This window comes from Crocodylus porosus, unplaced genomic scaffold, assembly GCF_001723895.1.
Source record: "Crocodylus porosus isolate Cpor-Errol unplaced genomic scaffold, CroPor_comp1, whole genome shotgun sequence".
NCBI classification, from domain to species: domain Eukaryota; kingdom Metazoa; phylum Chordata; order Crocodylia; family Crocodylidae; genus Crocodylus; species Crocodylus porosus.
In genome coordinates, this window is record NW_017728886.1 from 186444416 (window position 1) to 186466652 (window position 22237).

The following is a 22237-nucleotide window of genomic DNA, read 5'->3' on the forward strand; positions in this document are numbered from 1 at the left end:
AATAGTAGGGTGAGGGTCAGAATCGGTGGATTGTGGGACGCTGCCGATCGAGCCAACGGCGATTACTTGTTTTTTGCCTTGCTGGGTAGAGGAGCATTAAATTTGAATCCCAGCTTCACTGCAGTGGCTCTCTGTCCTTCATCCCCAAGTGTTCTGAGTTGGGTCTTTGTGAGGCCCGAGCTGTTCAACAGGAATCCAAACATTGCTCGTTCCTGCTGTGTTCGTTCTGGAGGTGGGCCACGTGTTTGGTGTCGCTGGTTAGTCCAACTAGAACGGGTAGGAGCGTATCCGACTGGGTAGGCTGATGGGGTGCCCGATCCGTCATCGGTGACTGGAAATGCAGTCTTCCACGTTTGAATGTTCATTGCCTCTTGGAGTCGGCCCATTTGGCCCAAAACATGCGCTACTGGGCCTTTGACAGACGGCTGTAACAGTCGGCGTGTAGTTAGACTATGGCTTCCCCCATAGACTTTGGCAGCTTCTACTGCTTCAAGCAGAGTGGGGACATTTCCCAGTTGTTTCAGATAGAGTTGAGGCCAGTTACCTGCCGCTTGGGCAACAGTAAGGTTTAATGTCTGCTGTTGTGGGTTCCATCCGGTGTAGGAAGCTCTGAGGACTGCATACACTAAGGAGCTTGTGTCTGGGTGACCCGGTGCACCTTCGTGCCAAGCATGTACCCTGCATCCTAAAGCTTCAACTACTAAAGCTGGGAGTGGTATCGGCCAGTGTCCGTTTGCCAGGACGGGAATGGGGTCCACGACTTTTCCTCTGCTCCAAGTGGTGTTGTGAACTAGTTCAGTCACTTCATCTTGGTTGACTGTTTCGCTTCCCACTTCTGTGACTAGGCGCCCGAGCCAGACAATTGGGGTTTCTTCAGGTTGAATGCCCTGTGGGCCCGTCACACGCTTGCGCACTGAGACAGGCAGTGCCGTCACGAGATTAGGATACAGCGGTGGTGGAGTGCCTGGTGAAACCAAAAGAATGTCTGGTTCTACGGACTTCTCTGTATCACTTTCGGTTTTGCCAGCCTCTGTGGCTTCCGTCCTTTCTGGGAGTGGCTGTGCGTACGGCAGCGGTGACGGTGTGGGCGGTGCTATAGGAGAAGGCGGGCTCCAGGCGGATGGTGGCACAGGTTTTTTCACGGGGTTTTCCTGGTCGTTCAGCTTCCCCTCTTCGCTGGTGCCATCTTGGGGCAGCAGCATCACTGCATTTTTCACCGCAGCTCGGCTAACAGTTTCTAACTGGATTTCTGAGTTTGCATTATCTCGCAGCAAGCCAGTAAAGGCGCGGAACAAGACATTAATTATCTTTCCCTTGTCCCATTTTGGGCCGGACCATTTTGTGGCAGTCCGTCCATCAGACTCCAAACTTTCATGGAGCTGGGTCACCAATTCGTGCCCCCTAGACCCCTGTGGGAGGCTCGGACAGTTGAATTTATCCGGAGGGGTACTCTCGCCTCCCTCCCGTACATGCCAGATGCATCGGATAAACTCTTGGGTGAGGCTGGGGTTCACCATGCTCACGGGCTTCACACAGCTGAGGGACAGGGAACCGATCTTTTTCTGGGGGCGGTAAATGACGGTAGGGCGGCTCATCACACACCTGAAAGAGCTCAGAGCTAGTTGAATAGCCCATTCCTTCCTGCCGGTGTTTTCCTCTCGGAGGGAAACGTACCCAGTTATTGTGGCTGGGGTCGAGCCGGCTGCTTGGTGGTAGGCAATGTGTGCCCACAGATCGTCCGAGTTGGTCATGGGACACTCTCCACTGCACCATGGGCAGTAGCAGATCAGCTCTGACTCCATCTCGCCTCCCCTGGATCCTGTTCGTGACGCCATGTGGCGACCAAGTTGGTTGGTCGCAGTCTGGGCCGACACAATTGAGCAGGTGGGGACTAGCAGCGGAGAGTCAGGCGGCTTATATTCGTATGGTTGCAGAAAAACGTTTTATTTTTACTTGCGCTACCAGAAACGGTGCAGGGCAGGTCAAGCTTGGTTACAAACGACAGCTGCAAAACCAGTCAATAGCTATTAGGCAGACGAATCACTAATCGGCTCAAACTCGAGCATGCAAGATCAGGGGTACGCTGGGAGATGATGGTGGCGGAGAGACGTTCATAAGTGGCCAGCTTGTGAAAAGGCTCAAAGCGTGTTCTGGCTGGTCTCTGCCTTGGGCAGAAATTATGTTGGCTTATATATGTCGTGGTTAGCCAATTACAATGCAAGTTGTATGGAATATTCTGGTTGATCATGCACTGGCCGTGTGCTTTTGTCCATGGCTGGGCATGCATAACTTAGGTTTGCTAGTTGTGACTTTCTGTTTGACGGTTTGGACTTTCCGCCTATTGCTTTCTTATTTCAGTTTCTAGCTCTGTGTCATTGGCACCTATGCTTAGTTTTGGCCGAGACAAACATAAGGGCCTCTCGCATACAATTCCAAAACGAGGACAAGGGCAGGGGAAGTGGATACAGGAGTTTCCAGCTGTGTCCATGTGTCCTTTTTGGCTTTCAAGGCCTTCTAAAACCCATGGGCCACAAAGTAAAATCTGCCTTATGGAAAAAATTAAAACAACTTTAACTGTTCTGAAGGCTTTTCAGTTGTCTTCATTCTGACTGTATTAGCTTTAAACATTCTTCCAGTTTATCCATTAGTCTTAAAAACATAACAATTGTTCTTGCCAGGGCACATTTTGCAGATCCTTCTTGTCTGATCTGCTCTCTGTGTTCTCTCTAGATCAGTGGTCTCCAAAGTTTTTTGATCGAGCACCCATATCAGTAAAAAATGTTTGAGCACGCACCCCCGATATATGTATATTTATTTATTTGTAAATTATATACATGTACTACTCAGTGTAACACTGTACAAAGTTTGAAGACCACTGTACACTGTACTACACTGTACCTCCACGTTGTGGAACTCTCTCTCTTCCTTCAGGATACCTTGCGTACCGTATGTGACACGTGACCATCTGACATACGGACTGAGTGAGGGTGCCAGTGTCAATCTGTATGTTAAATATTAGTAAAGCTTAATTTCTTTCTTATTTTTTTAGATAAAAAATAAATATAAATAGAAGTTCTAATATTTTCTTCCTGCACCCCAGTGGATTGTCTTGAGCACCCCACTGTGGAGACCTCTGCTCTGGACACCAAGAGTTTGAAAACCAGTGGATGTAGTTAATTCTTAAACATGTCACAGAGGTCCCCCAGCATGACACTTGATCATAACCACTATGACCTTGTCTAGTCTCTGAGAGTGCCAGCCCTGGCTTTTTCCTATTCTGAGACCGTGCCTTTTGGTCCCTGATATTCTCCATTTGCTCCATGGCCTGACTCAAGAAGCTAGCTTCTAGTTCGGCTCTTGAAAAGAGGGACTTTTATTTCTTGCCAAGAAGAACAAGTGCAACCTGAAGTTCCAAGCAGGAAAGCAGAGAGCTCCTTTTGAATAAAGGTTTTTATCTGAGCTAAGGCTTCCCAGCCAGCCTACTCCAGTGGGTTAAGCCAGGGTTTCTCAACCCATGGGTCACAAGAACATAAGGAAGGTCTGCTTGGGGCTGGGGGAGGGTGGTCAGACAAGAGGTGCCACAAGCATGTGGCAGCCAGGCAGTGTGGAGAGCAGCTCCCCACAGGTAAGTCTGTGGGGCAGAAGGGGAACGGCAAAAGCCAAGCAAGGGCAGAGCAGGGCAGCAAGACTCGTTGCTGCCATCCCCTGGACCCTTGCATCAGCTGTGCCACCAGCAGCTGAGGAATGATTGTACCACCTCTGAAATAAACTTCCAGAGGTGGTACAATCACCTACCCTGGAAATCTTCAAGAGGAGACTGGACAGTCACCTGACCCCAGTTGTCTTTCCTGCCTAATGCAGGAGGACTGGACCCAATGAACTTGCAAGGTTCCTTCCAGCCCGATGCAATCTATGAATGTAGGAGTGGCGATGGTAGCAGGGTAGAGCCACAACCCCATGCCCAAGTGGCTGGTGGCAGGAGGAGGTGAGGGCAGCATGGCCCCCTTTTCTGCATCTTACTGTTCACGCTGCTGGTGGCACAGCTGGCGCGGGGTCCCAGCAGTGGCAGCAGCAGCAATGAGTCTTGCTGCTCGGAGTGGGGGGCACTGGGTTGGGAGTGAGTGGCACCAGAGGAGCTGGAGGGGATTGGGAGCAGTGGGTTTGACCAGTAGGGCCAGGGAGTTGTTTTCTACTTCACTACTCACTGGGTCGGGACTGGCCATCAATGTTTACTGATGGGTCCTGGTACAAAAAATGTTGAGAACCACTGTGTTAAACCATACACTTTCTTATTGCATACCCTCTCCTCTTCCAGATTTACCAGCTGCCCACATACCCCTACCAGCATGTTGTAACCTCTTAAATTCCAATTATTAGCATGATGAAAATTAAACCTGCCGTTACACACATTCTCCTGCATATCCCCTCAGAAATGTCTTAGTTACCCTAGTGGTACGCATACCACAGTTTGGGAACCCTGGGTTAAGCAATCTCTCTGTCCCCAGCCCAGCCAACATGTGCACCCCTAAGTTAGCTCTTCTGTCTCCAGTCTTTCAACTCTGAAAGTCCCAAAGCTTCAGACTGCCTGCCTCCCCTACACAGACATCTACTTGTTCCCCCTGCTTTGTCTGTTGTCATGCTTATCTCATTCAGCTTCCCTAAAGCCTCCTGGGGGTCACCAGCAATCCAGTTTTTGTTGACATGTCAACAAATCTATTTAAGTCTCCGTCTTTACTGGAGGTCCATCTGGTTCCTCCCACATATAGGCAGATCTCTTGCTTCATTGTCCCCTTCTTTGACACATTTTGTCCCCCTGTACTAGCTTTATGTGTAATTTGCAGCACGGGACACTGATAACAGCATGAACACATTTAAAACATAAATATTACAAATATTGAGCCATAGTCTCTCAAAAGTAGACTGGAAAATGTACTACTCCGGATGATCATTCAATAGGACATCGCCCAAAGGTCATTTGTCCTGTGACTGCTTCCCCACTAGATTCAGTAGATTCTACAGCCAGGTAAACAATTTGACCAGGAAAATGCAAACAAGAATCACTAGACATTTTCCCTCAATTTATTTTCTGGCAGATGATATTTGAGAGGGGCTCATTAAATTAGATTTTTGTTTCTTTTTTAGACAAAGGGGCTATATTTTCTTCATACAGCTAGAAGGCAGAGAGAATCAGCAAAAGCTGAACAGCAGGATAAACCAGTTCTGCAAATAGTTTTGGTGTACTGTTTTTCTTCCAGCCCAACTTTACTTAAAGCAACCAAAACAATTACAAAATAGAAGATACTAAAATGGTCTCTATATTTTGGGAGGCTCAAACAAGACTAGTTGGGGAAAAGCTACAAAAAGACTTATTTGCACACTCCATTAAGATCCCAAATGCTTGTAGAGCATCAATACAATCTCTGACTTGAGCAGTTTAGATGTAGACAAAAGGGAAACATTCATTGTGGAAATTTCAAGATGTCACTTGGCAACACAGTCCTAGACCTGTCTCTTTCTTGTGTTCTTTGGAGATTTGTCTGCTATCTCCGTCAGTCTTTTCCACAGCCACTCTGTTTCTCTATTTTTCTTAATTGGGTCTTTTTCCACTCAGAAAAACAGAATTGGACATCCATGCTTTTATTCCGTTTCTTTCAGAATGTAACTTCCATCCGTTAACTCCCAGTCAGCCCATCCAGAATGTTGTTAACATCAGTCAGCACCAAGGTTTGCAGAGCATTAATATCTAAGGAGAGAAGCTGCTAGATATTTTTCATCTAGTTTAGCCTAAAGTGCCATCTTTGGTCAGATGACTATGTAGCCTGGGGGCAATGCTGGTTTTTTGCACAAACCATCTGTGGCCCCGAGCATGTGCACTTAAATTTCTTGTTCTTTGCAGGTCTCTGTCCCTATCACAAAATTGCGGGGAGGAATTAAATTTGCCCCTGAAAAGGATGCATAAATCAAATTTGGAAACACAGCCTTCAGACTCATGCTTCTTGTTTTGTTGCTGGTAAAACAGTTGGAAGAGAGATGTAAATGTGTGTTGGAAATTCCTCTGCTTATATATAACCCTTTTAATAACAAATGCAGTACCAGAATAACCAACTCCTCACATTACAGACCAGCTGTTTAGAATTTTTCCTTTTATCTGGAATGCATGGCAAGACTAAATTCTAGGGAAACCCGTCTTGTTTCCCTCACCATCCTTCCTGAAATCACTCTTCTGACTTCATTTTTCCACAGCATATTGCAGAAATCCTGCATGTGTATTTTTATTCCTCCTTTTAAAATATAAATTTAGATCTATCCTCAATTTTAAAGGAAATGTGAATCTAAAATAATTTTGTTTTGTTTTTAGTTTTGTTTTTTTTGTCTGTTATGTAGTTTTCCTTTGAAGGGCTGACTTGAATCTCAGTCATTAATCTCTTTAATCTCTGAGAGAAATAACAGTGGTTTAAAAGGTGGGGCATTGACTGTCTTTCTTGTACAAATTCAGATCTTCAGTCAAGGAATTTTTTTTAGGCTGTTACATTTTAACATGACAGTATTTTCTTCATTTATGGTCACTAATATAATTAAATAAGGCTTGTCAGTGAAGGTAGTTATAATAAATACAACAGATATCACTGTCTAGATTGTCCATTTGCTAAATCAGCAGTACTCTGGACAGAATCCAGCAAGCTTTACCAGGTTTGGAAAACTTGTTTTTTTATAGTTTTAATCTGAAGTCTTGTTACCTAGTTACCAGCTAGCCAGATGCTACAAATAGAATATAAAATTTGGTAGAGCAGTCTCTGGCAGATAATGACCCAGATGTTTAATGATGCAGCTTTTTCTTGACACCTTTTTAAAAATATATACTTTCATTATCTTTAAATACTGCTTATATATCATCTCTATGAAGCATGGGTATCATATAAAATCATAACTAAAATACCTGAAATTGTAAGTGAGGTTATCTAAATACTCCTAGCAAAATATATTCTCACAAAGCCAGTTATGTTCATGCTCTTTTTAAATGTTAACATACAAATTCTCTACTAAAGGGATCCCCTAACATTTGTTAGAATAAGACAAGAAAAATATTACGACAGCAGGCAAGTAAAAATGGTTATTCAGATCCTACTGAAGCCATGGAAAAAATAAAATTAGATGTTTGTTCCTGGATTAAATTCAATCCAGGAACAAACAATTAGAAGCTGTCTAGAGCTATGTTATCATGTTTCTTTTGTAAGGTATTTTAAACAGTTAATGAATTTAACTTTTCTTTAAGTTGTGCTTTTATTTGATCCTTGACTTACTTTCTTTGGTAGCATTTAAATATAGCTAGTCCTTATTAGGAACAATAATAACAGTAATAAAATTTCACTGAATTGTTGTTCTTTATTTCAGTTTTGTCCTTTCCTACAAAATTTGTGAACCAGCTTTGTAGCTTGCAACAATTCAACTATAAGAGGTACCCCTAGTATGATAAGTGGACCAGTGCTAGGGACTGAAGAGAGATGACAAATATTCTTATCAAGATGTACAGGAGAATGTAATTGTGTGTGATGCCTCCACTAATGTTTGCTTTCCCTTTCCCAGGCCCAAGACTAAGGTTCAAATAAATGTAACTCCCCTTTAAGTAGGTAAGCAGCCTAACTATTCAATGGCATTTCTGGATAAAATTGATAAACAGCAGTAGGGGCAGAATTATACAACTGTAGGCTGGGAAGGGGTCTTAAGATGTCATCTAATTCAGCCCCCTGCTTAAACTGTCCTAACCCAGAACCCACTCCATGAGCCTCAGAATCATGTTCTCTTGGCTTCCTTTCCTTCTGGCCCTACTTTATCTTTCTCTTTTTGCTGCCTACTGGGCCAGCTTCCGCACATGGAGTGTAGGGCCCCCTTAACTCTGTTTTCCCCATGGTTAGGTTATTAGGATCCTCTGCGAAGTATGAGGTATAGGTTCAAACCCCCAATGTCCTAAAAGACGAGAAGCTCTCCCCTGCCCCCCACCTACTTAAGCAGGTATGAGACTTTCTGAGGGAATAAGAATCCAAAATCTGTGCAAGTGGCCTGACACATTACTTGCATGTTAGTTATCTGCCTAAATATTATTTACCTGTCTAAAGATGTAGTTGGATTTGAGTCCACTTTCTTAGAGAAACTGAGGTATCTTTTTAATATGGTCTGATGTGTAGATGAAATGAAATTTGAGGAAAAATAAGGATTTAACTGAGTAGGTTAGGACAGTGATTAAAACTTTAGTTTAAATACTTACAGGTAGTGAGTGCAGAGATCATTGAGAATTAGAATAAATGGATAGGGAAAATATTGGGAAAGAATTCCTGTACTGACAGCCTTAATTCTTTTATCTATTCTAAGAGAAAGATGCCTGAGATTGGAATAATAGGTATTAATGAAAAGAAGCCATGTTTTCAGTAAATGTTTCCAAGCTTCTGCTGTTAAAACCATTTTGTCAACAAATTGAATTTCTCAGTGATGTGGACCAGCTAATTATTTCACACAATAACGGAGATTTTCAGTTTTGAAGCTAAGTGACAGTTTTAACGAACAAAAGAATTGTCATGTCAAATCAGTGTTCCATGTTTCATAGCGTCTTTGATGTTTGTCTGGAAAAGTTTGTTCCCATTGTGGAGGTCTGCCTATAAAATGAATTTGTTGCTAACCCAAAGCAGTTAGAGATGAATGGTTGTGCTTTGGGGCATAATCCAACCTGCCTCCCCATCTACTGTAGATGGTCTAGTTATTCTTATACATCTCTAATTCTCCTTTTTTCCAGTTCTGCTTAGCTCTTAGATTTAATTCAGATGGAAGTGAAAGTCACAGATTTAATTATGAATTGTATACTCTTAAACACATTTCAATTGCTTGTACATTTAGTTAAATTTTATTGACTGCCAGATTATTCAGACGAACAATTCAGATGTGAAATCAATTTGTGTAAACCTGAGGAAAAATTTGCATATTCTTCCTGTTTCTTCCCAGAACACTTTTGTTAGAAAGGTATAGTCCACGTGTAAAACCAGCATAATTTAAGTTTCCAGCATTTATCAGTTGAAAAGCCAGAAGTTTCTCTAGTTATAAATGGTACTACCTTTGTTCTTATTTTCTGAAGTAGCAGTAAATACTTACTGATAATCATACTTCTACATAAACTATAAGGAGACAAAATAAAATGAACTTTTTCTTCCTTCTCTCCACTACAGAAGCAACCATGGGGTGCATCAAAAGCAAAGAAGACAAAGGTCCAACAATGAAATATAGAACTGAAAACACTCCAGAACCTGTTAGTTCCCATGTCAGCCATTATGGATCAGATTCCACGCAAACAGCACAATCACCGTCAATAAAGGGACCGTCAGTTAATTTTAATAGTCATTCTGTGACTCCGTTTGGAGGACCATCGGGGATGACGCCCTTTGGAGGAGCATCATCTTCATTTTCAGCTGTGCCAAGTCCATATCCTAGTAGTTTAACAGGTAATTTTTGTTTAAAATAGAAGTTTAACCTGTACATTTGACAACTTTACATATAGAATATTATAACGCTATACCACATAGGTAGGAAGTGGTAGGCTTCTACTTTTTCTGATCAGTAATTCAGCTCTTGCCTGCTAGTGCATGTCACTCCAAAGCAGCTGTCGGCAGCCTATTTAAGCTGCGGGCTGGAGTGATTCAGCTTGAGTTGGGGGGGAGTGGGCAGACAGCTGCTAGGACCCAGCCGCTGCCACTTATGCTTCTTCCTGTAGCGGTACAGGGAAAGCAGCTAATGCCAAAAAACCTGCCACCAAATGCTACCAAAGTCCCATGTCCATAGGATGGATTAAATAGCTCTGGAGGCCATATTATGCCTGTGAATCATAGGTTGCCAAGTCCTGTTCTAAAGACGCCTGCAAAGAGAACTGTAATAGACATGAGATTGGTTTAATCCATCGCCATCCTCTTCTCTTGCATCACCATCCTCTGATGGAGGTGAACTAATTGAAGTTGAATCCAGACAGGATAGCAGTGATGGTGGTTAGCAGACCTCATGACTTGAAGGGTGATCTCCCCTTGTCACTCAGCTTTGCAGTTTTTGGATGCTCCTTGATCCTTTGCTGTATCTGATTTCTCAGTTTGGTCATGGCTAGGGCAGGGGTGGCAAAATAAGGCCTGTGGTACTCCACATGAGGCCAAGCCTTGCCCCTTCCCACTCAGGGCAGCCCGCCCCATGTCTGCCAGTGATATTGCGCTGGCCCTTGCCAATGTGCAAAGCTTCCTGGCGGAGCTGCTCCCACTGCTGCTGAAGCCACCTGAGTACTGCTCAGCTTCACCTGCCTCCAGTGACTCTTCCCCCTTCTGCCCTTGCTGCGCTGCTCAGGGGGCTCTTGATCAGCATGTGAGGCTCCAGCTCCATATCCCAATCACCTTTCACCTGTTCGGCTTCTGGGGCAGGAGCCACCTGGCTGTAGATTTCCCCCTCCCACCTGGCTGGGTATGTGGTGTCCAGCATAAGTCCCCCCCAGCTTCCACCACTTCCTCACATTACCTGCTGCCTGGACAACACAGCAGGGGCAAGAGGAGGATGAGACACTGGAGGCGGGGAAAGCTGAGCAGTACCCAGGCAACTGCAGCAGCAGTGGGAACAGCCCTGTCACAAAGCTGTGTGCTGGCTGGAGCTGGGGTGGTGCTGTTGGTGGGTGTGAGCATGAGCATGGTACAGGCTGCACCAGGCAGGGCTTGGCCCCATGTGGAGTGCCAAGGGAGCAACCATGGGCTATATGGGGAGGGGAGCAGCCAGCATCTGCACTGCACCACCAGGCAAGTGCTGTTGCATATGTGCCCTACCCCTCTCCACCTGCCACCCCCCAACCTAGTTTTCAGCAAGTATTTGCTGAAGAATATTAAATGAAGTCTTCTTGGTAGTCAAATCTCTGGCAGTATGTTCAGCCCTCAAGGCTTTGCTCCTCTCATCAAGAGATACAGTTCATAAGTGATACCACCACAGCCATTTACAGAGTGCACAGAGTTACAGTCATTTACCTTTCTGTGGCTATGGTGCCTAACACATTGGATCCCATCCCATAGCCCTCTAGCTAACAAGGAAAAAGAATGTTATAGGCAGATGTGTCAAGCAGAATTTCTGAGCTGGTATCTGCTTTCCACTTCATTCAGTATAACCCCCTCCCAGTTCTTTCCATTACCCAGTTCCCTTTGCAAACAAATTCACAGACACTCTTTTAGATTATAAAGGAGAGAACAAGCAGTTTCTTCAGAGTTTTAAGGGAAAAGACTTCAGTGATAGAGTTGGTCAAGAAAAAAATTGTCAGAGCAGCTTTCTATCACAAAACTTTGTTTTGATTAAGCACTTTTTTGGAGGAAATCATATTAATTTAATTTTGAACACATCAAAACATGTTTTTGTTTGCTCTTGATAAAATTGCTATATATATCCAAAAATCAATTTTCTGATCGGCTCCAGTCAGAAACCAGGATTTAGATAGAAGAGGCTGTATACAGAGTCATGCAATTTGAGAATTCTCCCAGGTTTGTTCATTTGGTAGAAAATCTTACCAGAGCTGAGTGTACAGACATTCAAAATCTGAGGTCCTGAAGAGCACAGAGCTTGCAGTGCTGACACTGCAGCCAGGCGGGGGTCCTGTGCACACAACTCGGTGTGTTCTGCTAGCTTCCATAGTCTGTTTGGTGACAAATAGCAGCAAGGCATAGGGCAGCCCAGATTGGCTGACACAGACTGCCCATGGTCAGCCTACGTTTCCCTGCAGCACGGTGAAGGGAGTGTGTTCTGCTCTCTGCTGGAGCAGTGGAGTGTGTTCTGCTCTCTGCTGGAGCAGTGGAGTCCAATGAGTAACGCATTGTCTCTGTCAAGGAAGGGGATGCTGGAGAACTATGCTGTCTTCTGAGAGAAGCCACAGCATGTTAAGACATTTTCTTTCCCAGGAGAAATTCTCCTGGGAGTGATTTAAACTTGATTGTTCTTAGGTTATTTTTTCTCCTGGCCATTTTTACTTTGGGGGGGAAAAAGCCAGAATACTCAGGGTTTCTCCTGGGAAATAATCATCTCTCCCAGGAGAAACTGAATGTCTGTACAAAGCCAGACAACAGCATGTTCCAGGTACAAGTGTCCCCAGCATCCTAGCACCTGCTGTGTTCAGTTTATTCTCCTGCCGCAGAGAAGGTATCCCCAGGGTCCTAGCATCTGCCTTTGTCTGGTCTCCTTTCAGCATCTTCACTTCTCCAAGGAGTGTGGGCCCGCACCTGCAGCAGAGGCTAAGTTGTAAGCACTGACTTGCAGTGGCAAAAAGGTTGCCAACCCCTGCACCTCTAGGTCGTAAATCAGTCTCAGATTACCTTATACCTGTGATTATCAATGTCATTGGACTCAAGCGACTCCTCAGAAAATGTCATCTTTGAGCTTTTCCTTTTTTGTTTTTTTGACTACAGGAAAATAATAGAACAGTTTTTCTGTTACAAAGACCACCCAGGTCAGAATGTTTTTGGCACTATGGATTCCACATTTAGCATGGTTAGGTGTGCAATATTGAGCAGCACCCTACATTGCCCTTAAAAGGATGTTATGGCACTCCAGTTTTTGTGGCATCCTGGTTAAGAATCACTGTTTTAGACAAATACCTATTGAAGAGATAAGTCAAGTAACAGCTGAATTCTTCGCCAAGGTGTGTGATAGTTTGGGCTTAACTATTGTACTTCACTGCATAATTTAGGACAGAGGTGTCAAATATACAACCTGTGGGTCAGATCCAGCCTTCAAAACCCCATAATCCCATCCCCAGTGCTTTCCCATTAACTCGAATTCAGTGCCTGGGAGGTACATGGTACCTGCTGGGGCTGGCATTCTGGACTGGGCTGGCAGATGCTGCATACGCTGGTTCAGGCATATGCGGGGTGGGGGGAAATCTAGTAGCCTATGGACTGGCCCTGTGCTATTCATGTGGCCTGCAGGGCCAGATGAGTTTGCTGCTTCTGGTTTAGGAAATTGTTTTACAGCCTGTATTTTGTTAAAGAATTTGTTGTCCGTGTTCTATCTGAAGATACCATTCACTGTTTTTTGGGAATATGTGAGAGTTCCTGAACAGAAAGAGAGGTTATTTTTATTCTTTGAGAGCTCCTTTCTGAATTCTTTATGATGAAAAGAAGGATTTTTAAATCCTTTCAAATCGACTATAAATAGCGTGGCTTCTTTATACTAGTCCTGACTTCATATGATCTTGAGAAGAATTGAAGAACAAGTCTTCAATTAAGTCAGCTGAAGATTGTCTAGCAACTTTGATCTCTCACCAAAGTATCCCAATAATTGAATGACAGCATTGGAGAAATTTGAGATGGAGAAGACCTATTGAATTACACAGTCCCTCTTTATGTATTTTATACTGTTTAAACTACCTTAGATTTAAATGTGCTAGGCAGTGGGCCTTCCAATCTCCCCACACAGTTCCCTTAAAAATATTCTACAGCCTAATAGATCCCAGCAAATCTCTCTTTAATCTGTATTTTTCTGTTTTTAACTTCATCCAGTTTAATAAATATATTTATTTATTCCTACTGAGTGCTTATATTTTTCAAATATTTGAAGCCTGTTAACACATCCTTTCTGTGTCATTGTTTAGCTAAGCTATATATGCTAACTCTGAAGGCCACATATTACCATTGTACTAGAGCTGCCCTGCCCTTATACCTCACTCAAGGAATACACCCAGTAATGGTCTCTGGCCTGGGGTAATTAGCCAGAAGGGCTTGGGGAAGCAAATGACAAAAGGATTGGCACAGTATGCACACTTGTCCAGTGAAGAATCTCAGCGCTGACCCTAAAATGATGCAGCTGTGCATCTTCTTAAAACACAAGTTCCTTTCCTTGTATGTTATGGTTAGCAGATTGAGCAGAATTAGGATTAATCCTTCCCCTCTTTTCTTTTTAAGATCAAAGAAAATATATTGCATAGATCTTGATATCTAGTTCCAAAAAGTAGAGAACCAACTTGTGGGAATGGTTTGCAACAAAACTAGTATATAAACTTCAAATCTGTGGTTGCAAGTTTAAACAACGTGACTTTGTTTTCTTCTATGAAGCTTTTAAAAATAATACCTTTAAATACATTTAAAGAAACAAACAGTTTACATATGCCAAGAATGGTCAGATACAGGGCCTCTGTCCTGTGCCTGCTCAGGCCAATGTTAATTTCTTACTGAACTGTTATGCTGAAATTGTAGAGTTTGGGATAGAGGTTGTTGATATCCCACTTTATTTGGGGACTCTTACAGCTACTTCTTGCTTAACGTTGTTAAGCAAGGTTCTTGAAAAATGTGACTTTAAGTGAAACAATGTTAAGCAAATCCAATTTCCCTATAAGAATTAATGTAAAGCGGGGGGGTGTTAGGTTTTAGGAATTTTTTTTTTTTGCCAGACAAAAGATATTATATACCAAGGTCTGCATCTCCTTGCCCCTGTTCCCCTGTGTTGCGGCCTCAGGTGGAGTGGCTCCCTGCTGCCATACACAATCTTGGAGGGATCCTTGCCCCCCAGATCTGTACATGGGGGCAGGCGCAGGCTGCAGGTGTGGGCTCCCACTCTGTTTCCCTGCCCCAGGACCTCAGCCCTGCAGGTGTGACCCAGCATGGCTACGGACAGCAGAGCCACACAGGGATCTCCTTGCCACTGTGAACTGCCCTGGTGATGCGTCCCTTGCACCTACCTTTGAGCTTGCAGTGAAGGCAGTGGTGTGGGCTGCGGCCCTCAAAGCAGCAGCAGGTGCAAGGGGTGTGTCTCCAGGGCATCAGCAAGGAGATCCCTTCACAGCCCCACTGTCCCCAGCTGCACTGAGTCATGCCTGCCTGGGACAGGGAAGCAAGGTGGGAGCCTGCGCCCGCAGCCTGCCCCATATACAGATCTAGGGGCATGGGTCCTCCCTGTCCCCCAGAAATGTGCGCAGCAGCGGGGACCTGGCCCTCCCCCTCCCCCAGACAAGCCACTTGTGGCCCCGTCCTGCTCCCCACTGGGGCCCTGCAGCTGTGCTTGCAGCCCCAGGTCCCAAGCCCTACCTGGCTGGACAGCAGCCCCAGCCCTCCCCAGCTCCCTCCCTACAGGGGCCTCAATCCCCATTTTCTATCCCCTCCCCCCCCCACTTACCTGCTGGAGCTGCTTATGTGGCACCCTGTCTATCTGCCTTCCTCCCAGCTCCCTGTAGTGTTATAACTAAACATTGCACAACTTTAACTGAGTATGTGTTCTAATAGATCAGCAATGTAATAACAAAACAAAGTTAACCGGGACAACATTAAATGCGGAGTACCTGTGTATATAATTCCATTTCAGTGAAAACAAGTTAGCCAATTATTGAATCACCTTTTGCAACTGGATGGGATCTAAATTGTAAAGAATCTTAGTTTGCTGTCAAAGCAAAATTGATTAACTGCTGTTGTAGACTGCCTTTTTAAAACTAATATTACCAGTATTATTGTGTACTGGTAGTACTAATGGTACTATTGCTACATACTGTGCCTTTTTTTTCATAAGGTGGCGTAACTGTTTTTGTGGCCTTATATGATTATGAAGCTAGAACTACAGATGACCTTTCATTTAAGAAGGGTGAACGGTTCCAGATAATAAACAATACGTAAGTATACTATGCCAGAGGCTTAATGTAATGTGGGAAATAAATGCTTTCACACAAATTTCAAATGTTTTCTTTTCAAAACAGCCCGACTTCTCTTGTTCAGTTTTTGTTTATATGAAAAACCTTAATTTTTTAAATAAGGCCTTGTCCTTTCAACTTTGGGCAGTTCTCAATCCTCTAGTTTTCTGAACTACAAAGTATAGCTATTCTCTGTTGATCACTTTCTTTTTTTCATTCTTGATAAGTTTTGTGCTTAAAAACCTCAAATGTTTGTTTGGAGCATTTATCCACTTATTGCTATTGCTTCATCCAGGCTTGAGTCCAGAGGAGCTCATTTTGAATCAGTTTGTGATCACTTATTCTTTCTGACCAGCTCCTCTGTAATTGTCCTCATTGCTTGTCAAAACCCAATATAAAATAGTGTCACCCACACCCCCAAACTACAAACCATCAGCAGGAAAATTGAACCAAGCTCACTGTTCAAGGGCCCTAGATTCTACTGCAGGCCACATCCTTTCTTCCCCAACTTTTGTTAGTTTGCTGGTAGCCCAGGAGCTTGGGTAGGAGGCTTTGCAGGCCAGATTTGACCCACACACTGTATGTTTGACACCCCTGTCTTAGGGTATGGACACACAAGCATTTGGAGCAGTTCCAAAAGGCAGCAGCTGTTACATGTGGACAGGCTATTGTTAAAGTTGGAGCTGTTTTGCTGCTTTTATATTGTTCCCAGCTTGCCCACATGTAATAATTGAAATAAAGCCACTAAAGGTGCACCTCTAGCTCTGTGCCATATTGGATTGGCACCAATAAAAAGAAAATTAACTTTATCCGGTATTGTCTTTTTTTGGCCAGTGTAGCAGATAATGTCACCAATAAATATAATTAATTATACCTTCTGGGTGGGGCCTCTGGATGCTGCATACACGCACACAGCCAGGAATGCGGCCAGGCAGCATGGAGAGCAGTGCCCCTCAGGTAAGTCTTTGGAGGGGAAGGGGGACATGTAGGGGGATGGAAGAGTGGGGGGAATAGATTGAGGCCCCCATGGTGAAGGAGGAGTGGGGCAGGGGCAGTGGCTGTGGCTGGGGGTGCTGCCCAGCCTGGGCAGTGAATGGGACCTGGGGCTGGGAGCAGGACAGATTGTCCTGGGGACATGGGGGAGGGATGGGAGAGAGAGGGGGTGGGAAGGATAGCTCCCTGATGCTGCATGACACTCCCTGGGGGATGGCATGGGCCCAGATTTGTGTGCGGGGTAGATGTGGGCTGCCTCCTGCAGGGTCAGGGCTCCTCGCTCTGCTGCCTTAATCCAGGAGACCCACGCGCACCTCCTGCCCTCTTGGCAGCAGTGGGGGCAGTGAGTTGTGTCTCCTGCTGCTGGGTGGGCAGGGGACGCACGGCTGACATGGAGCCCCTGAGGCAAAAGCAGCAGAGCGGAGACCCCTGAGCCTGCAGTGGGCAGCATGCATCCACTCTTGCCCTGCTCGGCTCCAGTCCAGTTAAAAGCATCCCTGTGCTTAAAAATGGTATCGGCGGCACTTTGAACAAGCTCATTTGATGTTCCAGCGCCCCTGCCAACATTTTTAAGCACCAAGATGCTGATCCCCTGGACAAGCTGCCCACGACTCTGTCCCACTCCTCACCCCAGTCCCAGGTCCCATTCACTGCCCTGGCAGGGCAGCGCCCCCAGCCCCACTCCCTCCCTCACTGGTGGGGCCTCAATCTGCCACCCCCAACCCTTCCTTCTCCCGTGCCTCTTCCCCCTTCACAGACTTGAACCTGCAGGTCACTGCTTTCCATGCTGCCCAGCTGCATTGCTGTAAATCAATTATTGGATCAGTAGTGGCCAGTATGGCTGGTTAATAATTATCTATCGGTATCAACCAAGAAGATCTTTATTGGTGCACCCCTAAAAACAGCTGCTGTCCTTTAAAATGGCTCCAAACGTATATGTCCATACCCTTAATTTTTCAGATTTTCCCCTTCAGAAATGAATTAAACCCCTTAGTTGCTTTTTGCTGTTGCCGTCTTCCACTTAAGCCTGAGTAGAGCAGTGATAGTGAGTCCAGGAGCTTGGGTAGGAGGCTTTGCAGGCCAGATTTGTTTCACATGCTGTAGGTTTGATGCCCCTGTCTTAAGGCATGGACACACAAGTGTTTAGTGTAATTAACATTGAATCCATTTGTGATCTCTTGATTCAAAGTTGTTTTTTTCTGAACAGCTCCTCTGTAATGGTCTGTATTGTTCATCAAAACCCAGTTTAAAATAATATCACCCAGACTACCAAACTGTAAACCAACAGCAGGAACATTCATTGTCTTCCAAGGAAGAAGGACTCCTTGCTCCTTCCTCACCAAAAGCAAACCTTAGATCATCTCCCTTTTTAACTGCTCTTTGTTCACCAGATGAAGTTGGCAGTTAATTTTCTTTAATCTTTTATAATGAAGCAGTCATGTTGTCCAAATTGTCAACACCTTTAGACAATATTTGTCTAAAGTATATGTGGAAGTGAGAAGACACTTCTGAAAATTCTGTCTAAAGCAAATTCTTTTCTGTTTTGTGTCTGTTATTACTTCTTGTCTATTTATATTTCTTACATAATTTCTTCCTCTTGTATTTGAAGGTACAAGTACCTTCCCCTCATACACATCTTCATTTCATTTCAGTTTTTAAAATAGAAAAGTACACACAGCTTATGTTGAAGTGAAAAGTGTACTTGTATATGCAGCAACACAGTTGGGATGATGTATTCTGAATTTATGTGAAGTACTGTATTGACTAAAATATATGAATGATTCTTGCATCTTTTACAGGGCGTTGTATTGTTTATGTGTGTTAGAGATAATTGCTGTTGCATTTCAGGGAAGGAGACTGGTGGGAAGCAAGATCCATTGCTACGGGAAAGACTGGCTACATCCCCAGCAATTATGTAGCTCCTGCAGACTCCATTCAAGCAGAAGAGTAAGGCATTATTCAAGTCTCTTGTCAGTCTGTTTTATTATCGAACAATTAGCAACAATTGGAAGCCCAGGAGACCCTCATACATGCACTAGAACAGGGGTGGCCGGCTGCAGCATGTGTGCCACAGATGGCACAGACAGCCTCTGTGTGTGGCACATGGGAAACCAGGGATAGGACAGGCAACACAGTGGCAGATAGGGCAGGGAGCAGAAAGCAGGAGTTCAGGCAGGGAGCACAGAACAGGAAGTAGAAAGTGGAGCAGCAGATCAGGTAAGGGAAACGGATTGGAGTGACACCAATGGTGCAGACCTGATTTGTGGTACAGCTGCTAAAAAGGCTTCCCCTCATTGCACCTAGAATTAGAGTGAAGCAGAGCTCCACAGCCAGCTTTATGGAGGGGATAGGATGACAAAGGAAGGAGTTCTGGCTCTCCAGTTAGGGTGCACAATGTGAATTGTGTTGGCAATTCCTGCGTTGCAGTGCAGAGTGGATTATGTTTGGTTATCCCATGCTTCTAGGCTTTACTGGTGGCCACATTGGCTGGGGAAGGATTTTTACCTTCCTATTGCTACAGGTGTCAGGTATTTTGTTATTGTCTTCAGAAGCAGTGGGTTCTGGTGCTGCCAAAGCTGGAGATTTTGATTGAGGTGTGAGGATGCTTTTGGTGGGACTTAAATAAATAGCTCGTAGTCAGACCGATCAGGAAGGCCTGTTCCCCTGTGATCAGATGGACATAGATTGTGGGGGTTCTGCCTTCCCCTGTAGTGGAGGTCTGTGGTCCTCTTCCTTGAATTTTTTTTATGTTAACAGACTGGTTCCTGTCCTGGTAGAGTCAGGACATTGATAATGCCTCCATCTCCCTGTTTTCTGTGGCAAGTTAGGGTATTCTTGATGTTTTTAGGCAGTGTGCCTAGTAATTATGGATAAGGATACCGCATGCAGTTTTAAGAATAGGCTAAATCAGGGCTGTCCCACTCATCTTGCTCCCTAGACTGGATCCAGACCACGGGTTTCTTTACAGGCTGGATTCAGGACACATGATGACAGTGGCTCTGGCATGGGGCACATGACACAGCTCCTGCTGCATGCCCTGTGGTGTGCTGGAGCCAAAGATGCTGCTGCTACTGCTGCATACCTAGTGTCACTGTGGCAGCTCTAGCTCTGGCATGGGATATGCAGTGGCCAGGCCAGCAACTGAGGAGGTGTGGCAGTGGTAAGCGATGAAGCAACTACAGGGCAGCTGGGCTGTATTACCTGTTGCTCACCCTTCAGTCCCCCCAGATTGCCATATCTACCAGGGCCCAAGGGCCTAGGATTCTGCCACAGCTTGCTCCTCGTGGCTATGCCCCCCAATTTCCTGTGGCCCACCAGTAGTCCAGCAAGCTGTACACAACAGCACTGCGGGCTATATGTTTGATACCTCTGGGCTAAGATAAACACATCTGTAGGATGGGTCTGTAAGGATGATCTTCCCTTAAGCAGGACAGGAGGTTGGACTAGATGGCCTCCTGAGATCACTTCCAGCCCTCCTTTTCTATAATTCTTCAGTTTAATCAAGGAAGCACCAATAAAAGAACTGCACTATGTAATCCTTTCCTCCCATTTAGACAACCTCCCACTTGCCCCTGCCCTTCAACCCCATTTGGAAAAAAAGTTAGAACAATGTTTTAGAACAGCGGTGCTCAACCCTTTTGCCTGATAGGCTGGATTGGCAATGTCCAGTCTGTCCATTGGCTGGGTCTGACTGATGGTTCTGACCTGGTACCCAGGGCAGGCATGATGGGGTCCCATCGAGCTCCACAGGGGGAAGGAGGTTTGATGCGGCCCCAACTCTAAGGGGAAAGGGTGCATGACCTGACCCCAACCCAACCGCATGGAGGAGAGGGGCCTAGTCCTAGCTGTAATTTACCACATGGTTTGGGAATTTGGCAGTGGGGGAGGGTGGTCATATTAATTGCCACCACTCCCTCACAGCCAAACTTACCAACCTGTGGGGAGCCCCATGAGCCATATGCTCTGGTTCCACAAGCCACATTTGGCCCACAAGTTGGAAGTTGAGCACCACTGTTTTAAAGAGATTTCTGGCACTGGTGCTCATATTCCTCCATCTATAAAGCTAACCTTTCTTAATGCCAGGACTGTAAGCCCAAGCTCCACATTAAAATTTTAGACATAAAAATTGATCTAAGAGGGTTATTTTATTTATTTTATGACTTTGAGGTACAACATCTTAACTGGAAACAGCTAGGACCAGTAAGAAGTATTTGTTCCTACACCTGGTTTGCAGATAGTGATTGGTTTGTAGGTAGTAGATTTTCAGTCCTTAGCTGGCAATATTAATTTTGCTTCTACTATTGGAATTTTTTCTGGAAGAGGATAGGGGGGAGAAAAATTGTTTTTGTGGCTGAATTTTGTGTAGGGGAAATCACAATATTTTGAAAACTGTGCAGAGATTTGGAATGTCAGTGTATCAACGCAGGAGGAAATTGTGGTGAGTTAAGTGGATGAGGACTTGCTATCCATCAGCTGCTCCATGAAACTGCCTGAATCTAAACTGTGGTAGTTTAGCTGTGAGTGAAAGTAAGTTGCTGCAGTTTAGTTTTCGGTTGCTGTAGGTAGGAGGAGGTGCACCAACAGAGCAGCTCATGTGCAGGATGCCCCTGTGCCCTCTTAACTAACTGGTTTGCCTGTCCTTATTCTTAAAAATAATATGGACAGAAATGGGCAAGTTGGTAGAGGAAGGAAAAAGTGTTTAACACCAAAATAGTTTTTACATCTGCATGTAAGTGAATGTGCTTGCTTATTCACACGTGTCTTAAATTACTCCACCTGTTCAGTTCTCTGAGGCGCTAGAGGAGAGGGTAAGGCATCTGAGCCATTGCAGTGTTTTATTGTTTCAAGTGCATCTCATCCAGCCAGTGATGTTGAACTTCTAACCCTAAGAAAAGTTGGGACAGGGAAAAGAAGGGAGGTGTTGCGGTGTTTGTTATTATGTTCTGTTAGTATGTCCTGGAACCTACTGTTTGCAGATAGAGGTCTCTCTTTCTATATTAGAAATTACATTAAGTGTCCCTTTCAAATAATGGTAAAGTCAATATTCATTTGTAGTGAACGAAAATGTGTTCAGCTGTGTTTGCTGCAAAAAGCAGTCAGTTATTTTAATCCCTTCTGTTTCATAGCAGTAGTCCAGACAATGCTGATAGCTTTAAATTTGTGTGCTATATTTACATGAATACTAGAGCTGAGCCTTGCTGTTTTTGACCTTGACCAGAAACAGTATGTAGGAAAGCCATGAATTATAAATTTTCATGTGTGTAATTCTAGTTAAGCAGTATTGTATCTAGATCTTGAGATCTTTCTGACTGTTTAGTTGTAAGTGCTTTTAAAAGCCCCTTAGGATTTTTAGGTAACATTTTTGAAGACAAAATCTATGTACTATTCAAAGCAGCCTATTGAAGCAGTATTTTTAGTATGTTACTGACCTCAACAGATATTTTGTTTAATTTCTAGATGGTATTTTGGTAAGATGGGGAGGAAAGATGCAGAGAGATTATTGTTAAATCCTGGGAACCAGCGTGGCATTTTCTTAGTACGAGAGAGTGAAACCACTAAAGGTATTTTTCTTTAAGTTGACTTTTATTC

The 22237-nt window shown here is 44.5% G+C and overlaps 1 protein-coding gene across 1 annotated transcript in view; it reads left to right on the forward strand.

Annotated features, from left to right (window-relative positions):
• The window catches only part of YES1 (YES proto-oncogene 1, Src family tyrosine kinase), a 72168-nt gene that overhangs the window by 42494 nt on the left and 7437 nt on the right, over positions 1-22237 (forward strand). Inside the window, exons 2-5 of the mRNA XM_019546741.1 lie at positions 9213-9485; positions 15538-15637; positions 18497-18595; positions 22106-22209. Of these exons, the coding sequence (XP_019402286.1) occupies positions 9221-9485; positions 15538-15637; positions 18497-18595; positions 22106-22209 (568 nt within the window). The 5' untranslated portion in view covers positions 9213-9220. The remainder of the gene's footprint in view (positions 1-9212; positions 9486-15537; positions 15638-18496; positions 18596-22105; positions 22210-22237) is intronic.